This window comes from Crocodylus porosus, unplaced genomic scaffold (genome assembly GCF_001723895.1).
Source record: "Crocodylus porosus isolate Cpor-Errol unplaced genomic scaffold, CroPor_comp1, whole genome shotgun sequence".
Taxonomy (NCBI): Eukaryota; Metazoa; Chordata; order Crocodylia; family Crocodylidae; genus Crocodylus; species Crocodylus porosus.
The window spans coordinates 1,755,993-1,770,896 of record NW_017728924.1 but is presented as its reverse complement, the minus strand read 5'-3'; the positions used below and the strand labels follow the sequence as shown (position 1 = coordinate 1,770,896).

The following is a 14,904-nucleotide window of genomic DNA, read 5'->3' as shown; positions in this document are numbered from 1 at the left end:
AGAGGTACCGCCTGGGTGGAGACAGTGCCGAGCCCTCTCCTAGCCCCGCTGTCTTTCTGACAAGCAGAGCAAGCCACCAAAGCAAGACTCCTCCAGTGACCCAGGCTACTCTAGGATGCCTGAGGCAGCTATTTTTACCCCAGTCGTGCCCCCCCCCACCTCAGTCACACTACTGCAGTGATCCATCCACTAATGACATCCCCTGGACTTCTGCTAATTAGCAACTGTACCTCTCACTGAGTGCTCACAGTAGATACTGTCACTCGGGGCTTTATACCTACCAGCCTTTGAGGGCTAGACAATGGCTCTTCTTCTTTATCTGGAGTAAGTCTCTTTCTACCAGCTTGTATTTCTTCTCTTCTTTTTTTAAAGTATGCTGCTGTTCTTTCTTTACTGCTCAGCCAGGGAAATCTTCCCCTCCCTGGGCCTGATCTGGTTTTCACATCATTAACAGCAGGTTGTACACATTTCTTCATTATGAATACCCAAAAAAAAGGAATCCAAGCCCTAGGACTCCCATACGTCCTCCCTTAACAAAAGGGGCTTTATAAACTCTTTCAAAAGGTAACATGCTGTAAAAAGGAGGAAGAAGGAAGAGCAGGAGCTGCACCTTCTCCCTAGCAGTATGTAGGACTCGGCAAGCCTGTATACTTCACTGGACTAAACAGAGTTACCACTGGCAATTAAATATGTTTTGCTTCACATGGTTCTGGCCTCTTGTGCTTAATTATCTCGTGCTCTCAGGAGCAGGATCTGCAGCTGTTATGTTCTGGGTGGAAAAGGAGCAATTGAAGGAATTGAACCAAAATCTCCTCCTAAGTCTGCTCCCTAACTTGTGTCCCTTTGTTTCCCTCTGTCTTGGTCTCTCTTGTTGTGAAACAGAGATGATAGTACTTCCCTATCTGACAGGGGTAGTGTGGGGCTTGAATTAATGAACACTTCATACCTCCCCTAGAGGAAGAGGCATGTTTTCAGTGTTCACTAATGCCTCTTAGCGAAATGTCATCTAACAGGAGTGTAGACAAGTCAAGTGATAGTCCAAACAGTTCTAACACATGTTAATAATCGGGCTTTCCTCATCCAGCTAATACGCACTAAGCCTTCAACTTGCCTTATATACATTAAGATTTTAACATGTTTGTAAACAAAAGTCAGCTTATGTATTAAAAACCACAGATTTCCCCCTTGTGTTGATATTATCTTATCCCTGGATAGGGGATATGCCATTCAAATGTCAACCTTTGCTGGCACACATCTTACATAGACACCAGCTGTGGTTGCTTATTCTCTCTGTATGGAGAAATCATGGCATCTCAAATAGCACTGTACATTGGCAAAGGTTAAGTTTTAATCACAAGCACTGCATGATTCCCCAGTATTATCTTCTATTGTTTCCATTGTATCCTCAGTCAACACTTCAAGAGGCAGCTGGGGTTTTGTTTCCCAGTGGAAATCACTTGGTAAACACCTGGTGTAGTGTCCCTCTACTCTTTACATAGGAGTCGAGGGACACTCAGATTACATCTTGAATGCAGTCTGCGTTTTGGACCATTTCCCAGCTCAGACAAAGGTCTTGCAAAGTGGTGAAGTTCAGTCCTGCACCTTGAAAAGCAAAGCACTGGCAAAGACGTTACCAGGCCTGCAGACAGCAACAAACAAAAATATGTAAAGGCAGGAATGAGGTTCCTAATCCCCTGTCCATATATTCATGCTAGGTCTGTCTCTGCTGCCCAAACCTGGTACTGGGATTTATCTCCAGGCTTGTGATTATCTCCAGTCTCCCAACCCCATCTTGAGCTAGGGCAAAAGGAGTGTCTTATATACCCTTCTGTGCTGCTTTACTTCTCCCATATGGAAGGACATCTGTATGTGGTATTTTCCCCTGTCACTCAAGAGACTTAGCTGCTCCTCCACCACCAAGTTAGCTCTCATCTGTCTAACTGAGTAGGAAGCCTTCCTGTGGTCGGCAGTCTGTACATTTATTTCCTCTGCTTCCCCCGCCCGTCCGCATGAGCAGGTAGAGACACAGCAAGCCTTGCAGAAATTCATAAGGTTTTCTTTTGCTCGGCTCAGAAGCAGCGAGCAATAAAGAAGATGCCTGAAGCCCCATTAATCATGAACATTTCCCGTAGATTAGCAAGGCTAGTTGTTTTAGAAACCCTTCAGCTTCTTCACTGGGGAGGGTTTGTTTGTGGTTAATTTAAATCTGGCTCAGTTGTAATGGGCTGAGCCTATCCACATCTGTAATCACGAGAGAAATTCACTATAGTTCTGTAATTATTAATGATGTGCTAGGGCACCCTAGAGATTTGGATAAGCATCTTTTTAATTATTTTTAAACCTAAGTAAGTAAACAAACATTGGCCTCACTTCATCATTCACCAGTGTAATTATGATCAGGATCAGACCTCTTACTCTTTTAGAGTTGTGCAAGGATTTTGTATTTTTATATTATATCACAATTGTTTCCTCTTTTAACATTTGCTCCTCCATTTGTGGGGAGTGGGTGGAAGAGAGGTATGTTTTGTTATGTGTTTATTTAATTGGAGGGGTTGCTTTGGTTTTAGCATTCAATTTGACCTCCAGAATCAATATTAGCAGAGAAAAGTACTTAAAATTCATTGAAAAACATGGATGCTGCCCACAAAATATGTGACAGATATAAATAGTGGTAACTCATGTCTGAAATTATTCTGTAATACTTCACTTTGATTTACATCAATTAAAAGTAAAACCAAGCCTTCCTCTCAGTGACAGACGATTAAGGTCAAAATAACTTCATTTAAAATAAATTGCTGGCACGTGGATTCTAACAGGTTCCTCAATATAAATAAGGTAGTGATATAGTCCACGCAACATTTTAGCCTTCAAAAACTCTGCTGTCAGCACAAAACAGAACAGCAGCCTTATCGTCTCGAAAAATCCTGAAATATCACTCTAGGTAATCAATCCTTCCCTTTACAGATGTAGCAAAGAGTAATATTCCTCAAGCATACCAAAATGTTTCTGCACTTGATCCCTTTACTGCAGTTCATCTCCCAATCAAGCCATGGATGCTTACTGCTTCATCATAATGACACATATGTACTGTGTCACCTATATATGTACTGACTTTACTAAATTTCTTTACTGGATTCTTAGCTAAATTGCCCCCATAAAAGTTGCACCATCATGTACATGAACTGTGTTTTGAATGTCCATATACCTGAACCATATTTGCAATACATGCCTGGCCTCCAAGAAGCAAATTTCGTTCTCCATTTTTTAATTTGAGCCACTTCAAATTAGATGTTGGACTAACAAGTGACCAAAGGTCAGTTGTGGATGTTCTTCCTGAATGAAGAGTAATCTTTCAAGTGTGCAAGTCGACATGTGTAGCACACATGAAAGTCTTCTAAGAATATATGTAAAGGACCAGTTTTTTCAAAGATCTTCCTTACTTGCATCTACAAAATTGGTAAGGCTGCTTGTTTGCTTATTCAAACCAGTGCCGTTGTGCATGTACCCAGTAATACAACACATTGAACCAATGTGGGGTGTTTTGCTATATGAGCAATATAGCTTGCTCATGTTGAAAGCTGAGATAATCAGGCCTATGCCGGGCCCAGTACAGCAGTCTTCACATAGACATAACCAGGGAAATCAATTTTAATGTTAATGAAAGCTATCTAGAGAACATCCTATATACTTGATTTTGCAGTTGTACTGGCAGGTAAACAGGCCGTGTCATTGTGACTAGCTGTACAGTCTGCTTCTTCTTCTACACTTATTAAACTTCCAAAAGGCCCTCTCTAACATGAGCAGTAAATCAAGTGCTGAAATGAACATCACTATCAGATTTAAATAAAGGCAATATTCACTTCTTTTATGGCACTGATTTTAATCAGCTCTTATTAACCTTTCCTATCAACTGCTACTCTCAACTTCAACTGAAGCAGCTTTCATTGGGCAAAGATAGTTACTTCACAGCTGGAAACAGAAATCTGACTGCCACAGTGCACAGTGTTTTAGAGACTGATCATCTAAACTGTTCTTGCACGCTGCTTGTTAGACGCTTCAGAAATTCTTCATTATCATTGAGATTTCATCAGCTGATTAAATAATGTCAATATTTATCAATTGCTAGACAGTCTTGAAATGATACCAAAGGTTAAAAATAAGTATATGTTGCCAAGTAGCCTTTTTAAGAAAAATGCAACATAAATTCTCAAAACCTGTGGGGTTTAACTACTTTTTTAAAAGGCCCAGTCCTTTTTCTTGCAGGTCTTTTACTAACCCACCTGCACTTAGAGGCATTCAGGTTACTGCAGCTATAAATCATACCAGCTAGATACCATAAGTGATGGACTTGTGTGTAAAGACGGGTACTAGTGACCAGCAATACACTTAAGCCTGTGACAAAGTGAACATCAGTGGATCACCCACATCCTGTTATTGTTAATATCATCCTCGCCTGAAACACAAGAAAATATCATCACACAACTTGTGGAAGAGAAAGGGGATCAAAAAGGCCCTCATCAAAATAATCTCCGTGAGATTTCAATCCACCAAATCATTCCCTTGAATCACAGGTTTTGATTTTAGTTTAAAGACAGTTTAGGGCTGTTCTAGACCTTAATGTACATTCTCTGTGAAGATTATATTAAGATCGTATTACATAGACCTCCTTATTTGCAGGAAGTGTAGAAATAGCTATAATTTCATTGTCCAAATTATTGTGTTTATCCTTCACCCATCTTAATTGCATAGAAAAACAAATGTGCATAAGATAGAAGCGTCCCTCCTTACTGGACCCCTCGGAGAGAGGTATACATAATATTTTGTCGGTGATGGAAAATTAAGTCATTTTAACAACAGCAAAGTATAGGCAATTTGCAAAGACTTTTAGCACATTGGTTCTTCTTCTCCTTTATTATGTGATCTGGTTTGAGACTGCAGATTGCAAATATGTGTGACTGCTATGTAACTCATCTCAATATGTTCTGTCTTTTCAGAGAGCAGATATAGCCGTTGCCCCACTCACCATAACACTTGTACGAGAAGAAGTCATAGACTTTTCAAAGCCTTTTATGAGCCTGGGCATCTCCATCATGATCAAGAAGCCTCAGAAATCTAAGCCTGGAGTATTCTCCTTTCTGGATCCTTTGGCTTATGAAATTTGGATGTGTATAGTCTTTGCTTATATTGGAGTCAGCGTAGTTCTTTTCCTAGTCAGCAGATTCAGTCCTTATGAATGGCATTTGGAAGACAACAATGAAGAGCCACGTGACCCTCAGAACCCTCCTGACCCTCCAAATGAGTTTGGAATATTTAACAGCCTTTGGTTTTCCCTGGGTGCCTTTATGCAGCAAGGATGCGATATTTCTCCAAGGTTTGTTCCATATCACTCCATCACCTTTTTGCATTTTATGGTCATTTGCTGATGCCATGGTGCATATATGTTATTTTTTCAACTTTTCTAATTCCAAATTTTTTGTTTAACATTTCATCCAATGCTAAGCTCTTCACCATCAAGCCACTATGCTTGCCGACATTCACCTAGTGTGTGAGTGGCTTTGCTTTTAATGCCATTCATGCATTTCTACAAAAACTTATATACACCATGTTGAGACTGTAAAATGCATAGGGTTTTACATTTTCTGCAATGCTTGGAGGGCTACCGTGTTTTTGCTGCATATCTCATTTTACGGTCATCTGCTTGGTGCATATAACATATTTATTCTGCTTTGCAAAATAAGAATTGATTCCTTCAAAAACCACATGCAACAGCACTTTAAAACACCTCCATGCCAACCATAGCTTATGCTAACCTTTTCAGTTTCCTTTGTACCTTATCTTTTTATTTTTTGTTTCTGTTGCACCATCCTTTCCTCCGTTACTAATTTGTTTACCATCGTGTTTCATATGTTCATTTCTCCGTATGTGGCCCTCTAAGAATTGTTTCTGTATTGTACTGTTTATGTATCATTATGGAAATCTAGTCTAGTCTGGTGTCCTTGTTTTCATAGTCAAGGTGGCCTTCTAGTAAGTGTTGCCAGTTTTTATAAAATTGCTTTTTTTATTCATGGAAACAGTCTTTCTGAATAAGGCATCAGTAAACCCTATTCAATGTTAGCTCTAATTTATTTCACAACATTGATCTTAAGACCGTAGAAATTTATTACTTTCTTTAAGAAAAAACATGAGAGCCATTGCAGAGTGGTGAAATTCTGATTGAACAATGTATACTTCAAATGTTTTCTTTAAATATCCCGATAAAATATTTCTACAGATACATTGTTAGAAAACGTCTGTGATGAACAGTAAATCCAAGCAATTTTACTCTAAGGAGTCTTAACTGGTATTGTATAGAATTATATTTTTTAGCTTAGTGTATAGTTTCTTTAATTATAAAAAATACATCTTGATTTAACATAAGCCATATGGACTTTATTAACAACTTTGTTAAAGGAGCTGTGAAGTTGCTTGCAACAGCCAAATATTTTCTTAATGAGTGCTCATGTTCAAACCAGATATAGCCAGGTGATTTTTGTGCCTTTCTCAATAAGAAGACAGTATCAAAGTCTTTGAAAAAATACCAGACTTTCATAATCTATAGAATAATAGAAATTGTGGGTGAAAGCATGGCCGTATTTAAGTCAGAGGTAAGACTCCCATGGACTGCAAAGACCCTGAATTTCACGTGTGATAATCTAGTACGGGTGCTGAGCTTTCATTCCTGTGGACCCAGATGTCCTATTCATTTCAGTGAGAATCCAAGGCATGCAGAGATGCTGGAGAGGTCCTGTTATTTTTCAGTGCTTGTAATGTGTGCATTTTAACAGTTAAAAAAACAGTTGATTTTAATGGGTGCATTTACACGTGTGTTTTAATGCACAGCAGCCTATTCTACTGTGTGTTAAAGTAGCATGTAAAAAAACCATGCCAATACAGTAATGCACAGTAGAATAGGCTACTGTGAATTACACATTACCTAAAAAAGGCACACTTGTGCTACTGTGCATTAGTGCAGCCTAATGCACATTTATTTAGTACCCCATGCTGGAGGTACTAAATTTAATGCACATTAGGAAAAACGTATTAACACACATGTACAAGTGCCCAATATTACCTTTCTCCAAAAAAAAATAGCAGAAATAGACACAAAAACACATTTTCCTAAGTATGTGCACACATTAATTTTATCGAGGAATCTGTTCAATGGGTAAATGTCCTGGTATGCTTTCTCACTCTATAGCCATAGCTTTTAGCCTATTCCTCATGTCTATATACTATGTTTGTGCCTTAATCTCCAAATTTGTAATGAAACTATGCCTTTTTGCTTGCTGCCAAAAATGACTAACAATGATAGCATTTAAATTGCTGTTGACCATGGGTTTGCCCAATTCAAAAGACCGGGAAATAAGCATTGAGACATCACATGGAAAGCTGCAGGCATTACACTGTTTCCACTCGACCTGTTTATTGACAGTAAATAGAAGTGCATAGGATTTTTGTTAAGCTCTCATGTGATTCTTTGACATAGTCAGCCTTCAGTATTTTGCATAATGATGGAACATATTTTATTTTTTGTCAACACTACAGTTATAGGTGCCTCAGAAAGACTTAGGAAGTAAATCTATTTATTATGTATGTCCAGCAAAAACTGTCAATTCAATACATGACAGCTCATTTGAAGACATTGTTCAGTTAATTTGTTATCCACAAAGGTAACAAACACATGGCTAGACAGCTGCATGACTTTTTTCATCAAAAAGAAAAATTTAATAACTTTCATTTTAAATTCCAGAAACACTGTTACTTTGAGGGCTCAGTTGATTTTAGTTGATTTAATGTCTAGTTTATTTTCCCTATAAAAAGATGATTCCCAAGCATTCCATTTTGAATCCATACTTTTTTAAGAGGGTTACATCATTCATAGTACTTTGATTATATTGAATGTTTCATATTATTATATTGCCATTAAAAGGGGTTTGTTCCTCCGTTGTGAGTTTTGTCTGTATACATTTCTTGTGTGAGAGTGTACAACACTTTTAGAGAGATGCCGACAAGCAGTCTGGAGAGATCACTTTTGTACTTCCTGATAAAGGCTCTTTCAGCTGCCTTTGTGTGGAACAACTGTGACATCTAATGGCTAGTTAGATCTATACTGGGTGAGTATTTTGAATGGATATTCCAGAGGATATATCCCTATACTCTCCTCTCCGTATTTAATAGGAGTCATCTAACTGGAATCATATAGCATAGAGTCCACCCATCTATGAAGCCCACGATTTTGGTCTGCTGTCAAAAGAATATGATGTTTTCAACATAGTCTGCTAAGGTAGTCAGAATCATGGTGCGTCTTGGTGGATCAAACATAGATTTCCTTGGTTTCTTGAAAGAGAGGCTACGTACAAGAAATAAAAAGGAGCTCCAAACACAATCAAATGTATAACTCAGTTTGAGCAAAATAATTTCCTTCCAAGCTGAGACGATGCCTTTTCCTTTGCTCTTTACGCATGCAGATGAATGAATCAAAGAACTGTAGGGTTGCCAGGTCACCCAGTCCAGGATGCACCATTCCTAGACTGATAGAGTAATCAACTGTTGGCATAAAAGAAAGGTATTTATTAAAAAGTGTCACATGAGTCTGGGAGTTTAAGGCTGTAGCGTTCTAAGGCCTTATTCTCTTAGTTTAAGATCCAAGTGACTCCTATTAAAGGCAATAGGAATGACATTTAGTGGGATTTTCAGAAGCACTAATGAGCGTTTCGTACCCACGTGCACTGGAAAGCCCCACTGTTAGTTCCTGTGGTGAGAGAATGGGATATTTCAAGCTAGACCTTTATATACAATTATTGTGTTCAAACTTCACAATTGAGGTTAGGGTCACGTGGCCAAGTCCTGCACAAATGTACACCCCAGGCAGCTCTGTCCAGACAGAGGGCTTGTTGGTGATACAAGGGCAGAAGTTGGCTTGAAGCTTTGTGTGTGGCAAATTATGTGTGTGTTTGGAAGAAAAGGGGATGGTAGAGATTCAGATTCTGCCCAAAAGAAGTTCAGTATTATTAGATGATAAATGGTCATTACGAGGCCAATTATAATGGATTTGTCTGCAAAACCAAATTTTTATTATGTGTTATAAATAACAACAAACACTTTGTAGTATAGAGGGAAAATTCAGACTATGTTGACTAAAGTTAAGTATTTATGTGCCAGTCTTAAAGTTCTGCTAGACGCATGTGAATTGTACAAAATAATGCTTTGTTTTTCTCTTGTTCCTAATTTGCTCTCATTTCACTTCATGCTTCCTCTCAAGGTATGCACCCTTCCATTTGAAAGCACCACCTGAGTACTCTATTGCAACCACTGCCATTCACTGGCTCAATCTCCATGTGTTAGCTAATACCATGGTTTGTTTAAAATTAATGCTGTACAGCGTGCTGTCTCATTGAGAGAGCATCCACTTCAGAAAAGCATGGGCTTTGATAAAACATCAAAGCTGTTTGCGTTTTGGAAATGGACCCTTTTTAAAAAGCAGTGCTGTGTACCATATACAGGCCTGACCTGCCCAGAACAATCGATGCTTGCGTTTGAAGTTGTGGTTGGTTTTTCTGTCATTATTTTCTGAGTATTGGACAAAGAGTTAAGTGGCTCCCTCATACAAAAAGTGCAACTATTCTTGTATGATCAGTCTGATTTAAATTCAGAGTTTTTCTACTAAGCCCCAGCAGGCTGAGAGGGGAGGTAAAGGTTGTTTTCTAAATGATGAGGCTATCAGACCCTACTCTGCTCTGTCCTAGGTTTTGTCCGATGGGACTGCACTTCCATGCTTCATCTTTATTTTCTTCAGTGGAATTTTTTTGTCTCTATCCTGTCCTTGTCACTGGTTATAACACAGGGCACTGCAAAAAAGGAATGGGTGTTTTTCTCTCTCTCTCTCCTCATCAGAGTCGTGCGTGTTTTACTTATTCTCCTTGGAGTACTCTGGCAGAAGCCGCTCTCTGGTTGCATCCAGCTTTCTTGAAAAATGATCTAATCTTTTAGAGCAAATGGAAACTTACTCCAGGTTCAGCAGAAATGGGTTCTTGGACTGCCGAACTGCTCCTCATCCATGGAGAACCCTCTCCTAGGCTTCAGGTCCTTCAGGAAAGCCCACCTCTTCAAGCGACCCATCTTCTTTCATCTCATGATTACCGTAGTAAAGCCCAGGGTCTCCTTGAATGTTGTTCTTTGTATAGATAGCACACACTACCTTTTCTCTGTGCGTCAAGCACTGCGCAAATGTGCAGTGCTGGGTGAATGTTTTGCTATCGCATGGGCTGGTGGTCTCGTTGTTGTTGCCTCTCTTCCTTTCTGGTAGCCTGCGGGGTTTTCAGTACAGTAGCCCATCTGTCCCACAGCAGGGTTGGGTAGCTACTGAGCACACTGACCCCTTTCTAAGGGAATAGACTTGGGGAATGAATCCATAGTACATCCTCTCCTCAAATGTGTGCCATCAGATTTGCCTCCATGTCTAAAAATGCTCCTTTCCTTGTTCTTCTTACCTAAAGGTTGACTAAAAAGGTTTAGGGATGCAGAACCATCACATGTGGATCAGCCTCGTGCCACTCAGCAGGCTCACCTTACCTACGCTGTAGTTTCTAGTCACAGGGGGCTGGCAGGTTTTGAAGTCATCAGCTTCCTTCACATGAGATCTCAGCTCTACAACTTCCCACAGATACATTTTCTGTGTTGCATGTAGGGCAGCACTGTTGCTAACCTGCACCCAAGTCTTTAACTTCCTTTAGCCACATAGGGCTTCACTCTTTCTCTGGCATCCCCAACAGATGTTTGCTCTGTGTCCCTGAGGAATATCTTGAGAGACTTTCTTTGAGCTATTCTAAACATTGGCTTTACATTGGTATAGCTTACTTTTAAGCCTGGCTTTTCAGTAGCCAACTGACCACGTTTTTTCATCTCCTGAGCTAGTGATTTTAAGGTAGTCTGATCTTCGTTCCACAGTGCATCTTTCTGTCCGGACCCCTGAAAGAAGGAACAGCTGTGCAGGTCTACTCCACAGAAAGAGACATGGCATTTGAAAAGTCAGGCGATACGATTCTCCTTAGAGATAGTGCTTGATAGTGTCTATTGGTTGTGTGTCTTGTATGGGAGTTTGCATTAAAGAAGCAAGTGCAGTCCACGAAAGTGAGGACTTGTGTCTGCCTTTGCTTATACCATGGTAGTCACCGCTTCCTCATGGACAAAGAGGCAGTACTTCATCTCTGGAGCTGAACAGTGTGGCTCCCAGACCCCTTACCTCCTCTTTCACATCACTGATAGCTTTTTAAATTATTTATTGCTCAGGCCAACTCTCACTGAGTACCGACTGGTAGATTATAAGCCATCCATGTTTCTGAGGTGGGGAGTCAGGACCCTGCCACAAAGAATGTCATTTTTTCCTTGTTGGAAGGACACCCAGTATGCACTGCTTAGGCAAGGCATGGCATTCAGGACCGGAAGAAACCAACAATCAGCTAAATCTTCCCCATTTTCTCTATTTCCAGGGCAAGCCTAATGTGTCTGCTACAAACCTGATCTGCTCTAATTGTTTTCTCACCCTGTTGAAGTTGGCACATTCTCTTGCATAGGTGATATAGTCCAAATGTATACAAATACGTATTTTTAAGGAGTTTTATTTCATTATCTTAAAAAAACATGAAGCAACTTTAAGGTTTCACTTTTTTCCTTGCTCTTTGCTCAAAAAAACTACGCTTTCTACTTCATGGAGCTGGGAAGAAAGACTCCTTAGATATGTTACAGAGTCTTTCTGCAGTTATTTATAAAAATGAAATACAAAAAAAGTAATGTGAAGAAGACATAATGGTTGCAAAGCAAAGTATTCAAAGCTTTGGAAATGCCAAAATTAAAGTTGTTGGGGCAGGTGAAGTTCCCTGTTTCACATATAACCCAGTTTAATTTTCAAACTAGAAGATAACACAATTTTGACAAACTGTATTAAACCCCAAAGATTTACACAAGCTAATTAAAAACCATACATACTCGTTTCTCAATGTATGGCGAATGTACTCTTCCTAGGGTAAAATCTGCTCCAATTACATCAAATGGGGCTCAGTTTCTCAGTATTATTCATGAACATTCCCATTGTTCATCTAGGATTGTGGACTTAACATTTTTGAGAATGAATCCTTCCACTGAAGCAAGTGAAAGTTGGGGGAAAACGATTAGTTAACATTTTGGTGCAGTGTTCCTGGTCTGAATGTCCCTGTTTGTGCATAACTTGAAGTAGATCCCTAATCGCTCCCCACCGGCTTCCACGGATGGCAGGAGCAGCTCCCCAGTACTCAACATCTTGCCCTAAAATTGGAGTTCGGCATGAGCAAGGAATAGGGCAATGAGCTTCCAATAAGCTTTTGGGGCCTATTGTGCAGGCAGTAAAACTACCTGCAAAGCAGCTCAAAAGAGGAACCCTCCCATTGTCTGGTGACAATGATTTTATCTTATTTCTTCAGCCTTTGTCTATCGTATTTCAAAAAAAAAATGAAATAAAAGAATTGTTTCTGCTGTCCTCTGTGCTCTGCTAGCGGTGTAGGCAGCAATGGCAGTGCTGAAGCTGCAGATTATTAAATAAAACTATGCCTGATTTGGAACAATGGGTTTTAGATATGCAAATTTAATTAACATAAAATGCACTAGAATGTCTCCTCATGTCAATGTGTATGATTCAGTCTCATTCGAATTCCTACTGGGCCCTGACAAGAGCAACCTGTTGATAATTCTTGTTTGGCAAATGTAGATTTTAATGAATATATTACATTCCTATTTGCTTGTTGCCTAATTTCACAGTTTAGGGACAGATCCAGCAAGAAATATCAGTTTCTTTCAAGCTAGGCAATCCTCGAGAGGTGCTGATACTAGTGTACTGCAGCGATCTGAACTAATCAAGGGAAAAGGCTAGTCTGCCACTGAAGCCAAAAGTCTGCTGGCAAAAGACCTCTCTAGCAAGGGGTTCTGGAGCTGCCCCGCTGATTAGACCTCCTGCTGCTCCCTGGAGTCTCTCCTCTTGGGCAGGCCTCAGTGGGAAGTTGAATTGACTCCATGCATTGCTCTAATCAGCCAGCATAGCATTTTTCTTAATAGCCTGGGAATTTTTTTGTCCCCTACTTACTGCTCATCTTCCAAGGAATATGTCAGGGATGGATGAATGGAGAAAGTTTTCAGTGTTTGCTAGTCTTCTGTTTCTGTGGGTGAAGTGGTAGAAGAGACGTATTACTGGCCCCACTAATTCACAGCGTTGGCTTTCTTCTGCCAAGCCTGGCTGCCTTTTGAAATGGAAGCGCTTGTTTGAGGCTCCTTGAAATCCATACACAGGATATTCCTGGCAGTAATCTCTACATTGATGTCCTCTACTCTTGCTCAGAAATAAATTCCTGTGCATCTTACACAAGAGCTATGTGCTTCCCTTCCTGTTATCTAGCTAAGCACTCTGTCCCTCTTCTTGGCCATGCCTTCCTTGGGATAAGATGGCCAAGTGTATTTTGGAAGGACCAAGTAAGAAGTGCACTAACGCATTTGCGATCCCCATCATTCTTTCCTTGAAGGCTGAGACTTTTCTCTGTCAACTTCAGGCCTCATTTTAAAAAAAAAATCATTTACAGCCAAAATGACAACAGTGGAGTTTTTAAAGCCATGGCTATAAAATTTGTATGCGTGCCTATAACCATGAGCAAATAAGCCCATGTGTATTTAATCGCAGAATCAGGCATGCCTTGTGAATGTATGTAATGTCTGAAGTTAGTAATTCTATGGACATCATAGACTAAGTCTTTTCAGGATGTGCCCTTACAGCCCCTGTGCTCTACTTATTTTCCTGGGAGTGTGCTCAAGTAATATCTTAAGTACCATATTTTCTCAGGTACCTCACATCTCCTGCAAATCTTGTTTTTTGAAGTCAGAATGTAGGGGAAAAGATTTTTCCGGAGTCGTGGCCTAAAACCGGCTTTTTTCATAGAGAAGCTGTGTTGCAAAATGACTGCTAGCTTCCCATTCAGCCAGCACGCTGAGAGTGGCGGTGAAAGGGTTACCGCTGGACTATACCCTTCCTGCTTCCTTGTTGAGAGGGAAGCTGGAGCCATTTTGCAACAGCGTCTTCATGCTTCTACTTCTGTTGCAGTGAAGGAATCAGCTTCACCACTTAAGCCATACACCGCAGTTTTGGAGGGCTGACTTTTTGGGCAAGGGCTGCGTGTGGTATGCAATTAAATACAGTAATATCTGAACAAGAATGTCACTGATCGGCTTATACTTGTCCTTTTTGTATTTACATGGAAAAGTGCAAATATGGGGGTTTGTGCACAAAAAGGGTTGTGTTTGTGTGAACTTTACAGGCAAGGTTTAGGAAGCTTTCGTAAAAAAAAAAAAAATCGCACTTCTTTTCTATAAGAAAAACAAAAAAATGGGTAATTTTGACCATGTTTGTTTCTTTGTAGATCTCTCTCAGGGCGAATTGTTGGAGGAGTCTGGTGGTTCTTCACCCTCATCATTATCTCTTCCTACACTGCTAATCTTGCTGCCTTCCTAACTGTGGAAAGGATGGTCTCTCCCATAGAAAGCGCAGAAGATCTTGCTAAGCAAACTGAAATAGCCTATGGGACATTGGATTCAGGCTCAACCAAAGAATTTTTTAGAGTAAGTTGTGTGGTTTAAGGGTTTATTACTGCTTTCCTAAATACTAAATGTCTCAAAAATAAGGTCCTGATATAGGCACTCACATGTATGCTCAACTTTTCTCATGGTCATAACTCCAGTGAAGTCATCGTGGTTATCAGAGTTAATGCTGGTTGTACCTTTTCTTCTGCTGGTTATACCTTGTCTTCAATTTTCTTTTTCGGGGAGGGATCCTAAAATATTAGATTCGCCAAA

At 40.0% G+C, this 14,904-nt stretch overlaps 1 protein-coding gene across 4 annotated transcripts in view; it reads left to right on the top strand.

Annotated features, from left to right (window-relative positions):
- GRIA3 (glutamate ionotropic receptor AMPA type subunit 3) overlaps positions 1–14,904 on the top strand; it is a 217,077-nt gene that overhangs the window by 149,686 nt on the left and 52,487 nt on the right. For all 4 annotated transcript variants that reach the window (XM_019540185.1, XM_019540183.1, XM_019540186.1 and 1 more), the window contains exons 11-12: positions 4,995–5,371; positions 14,472–14,670. In XM_019540185.1, the coding sequence (XP_019395730.1) occupies positions 4,995–5,371; positions 14,472–14,670 (576 nt within the window). The remainder of the gene's footprint in view (positions 1–4,994; positions 5,372–14,471; positions 14,671–14,904) is intronic.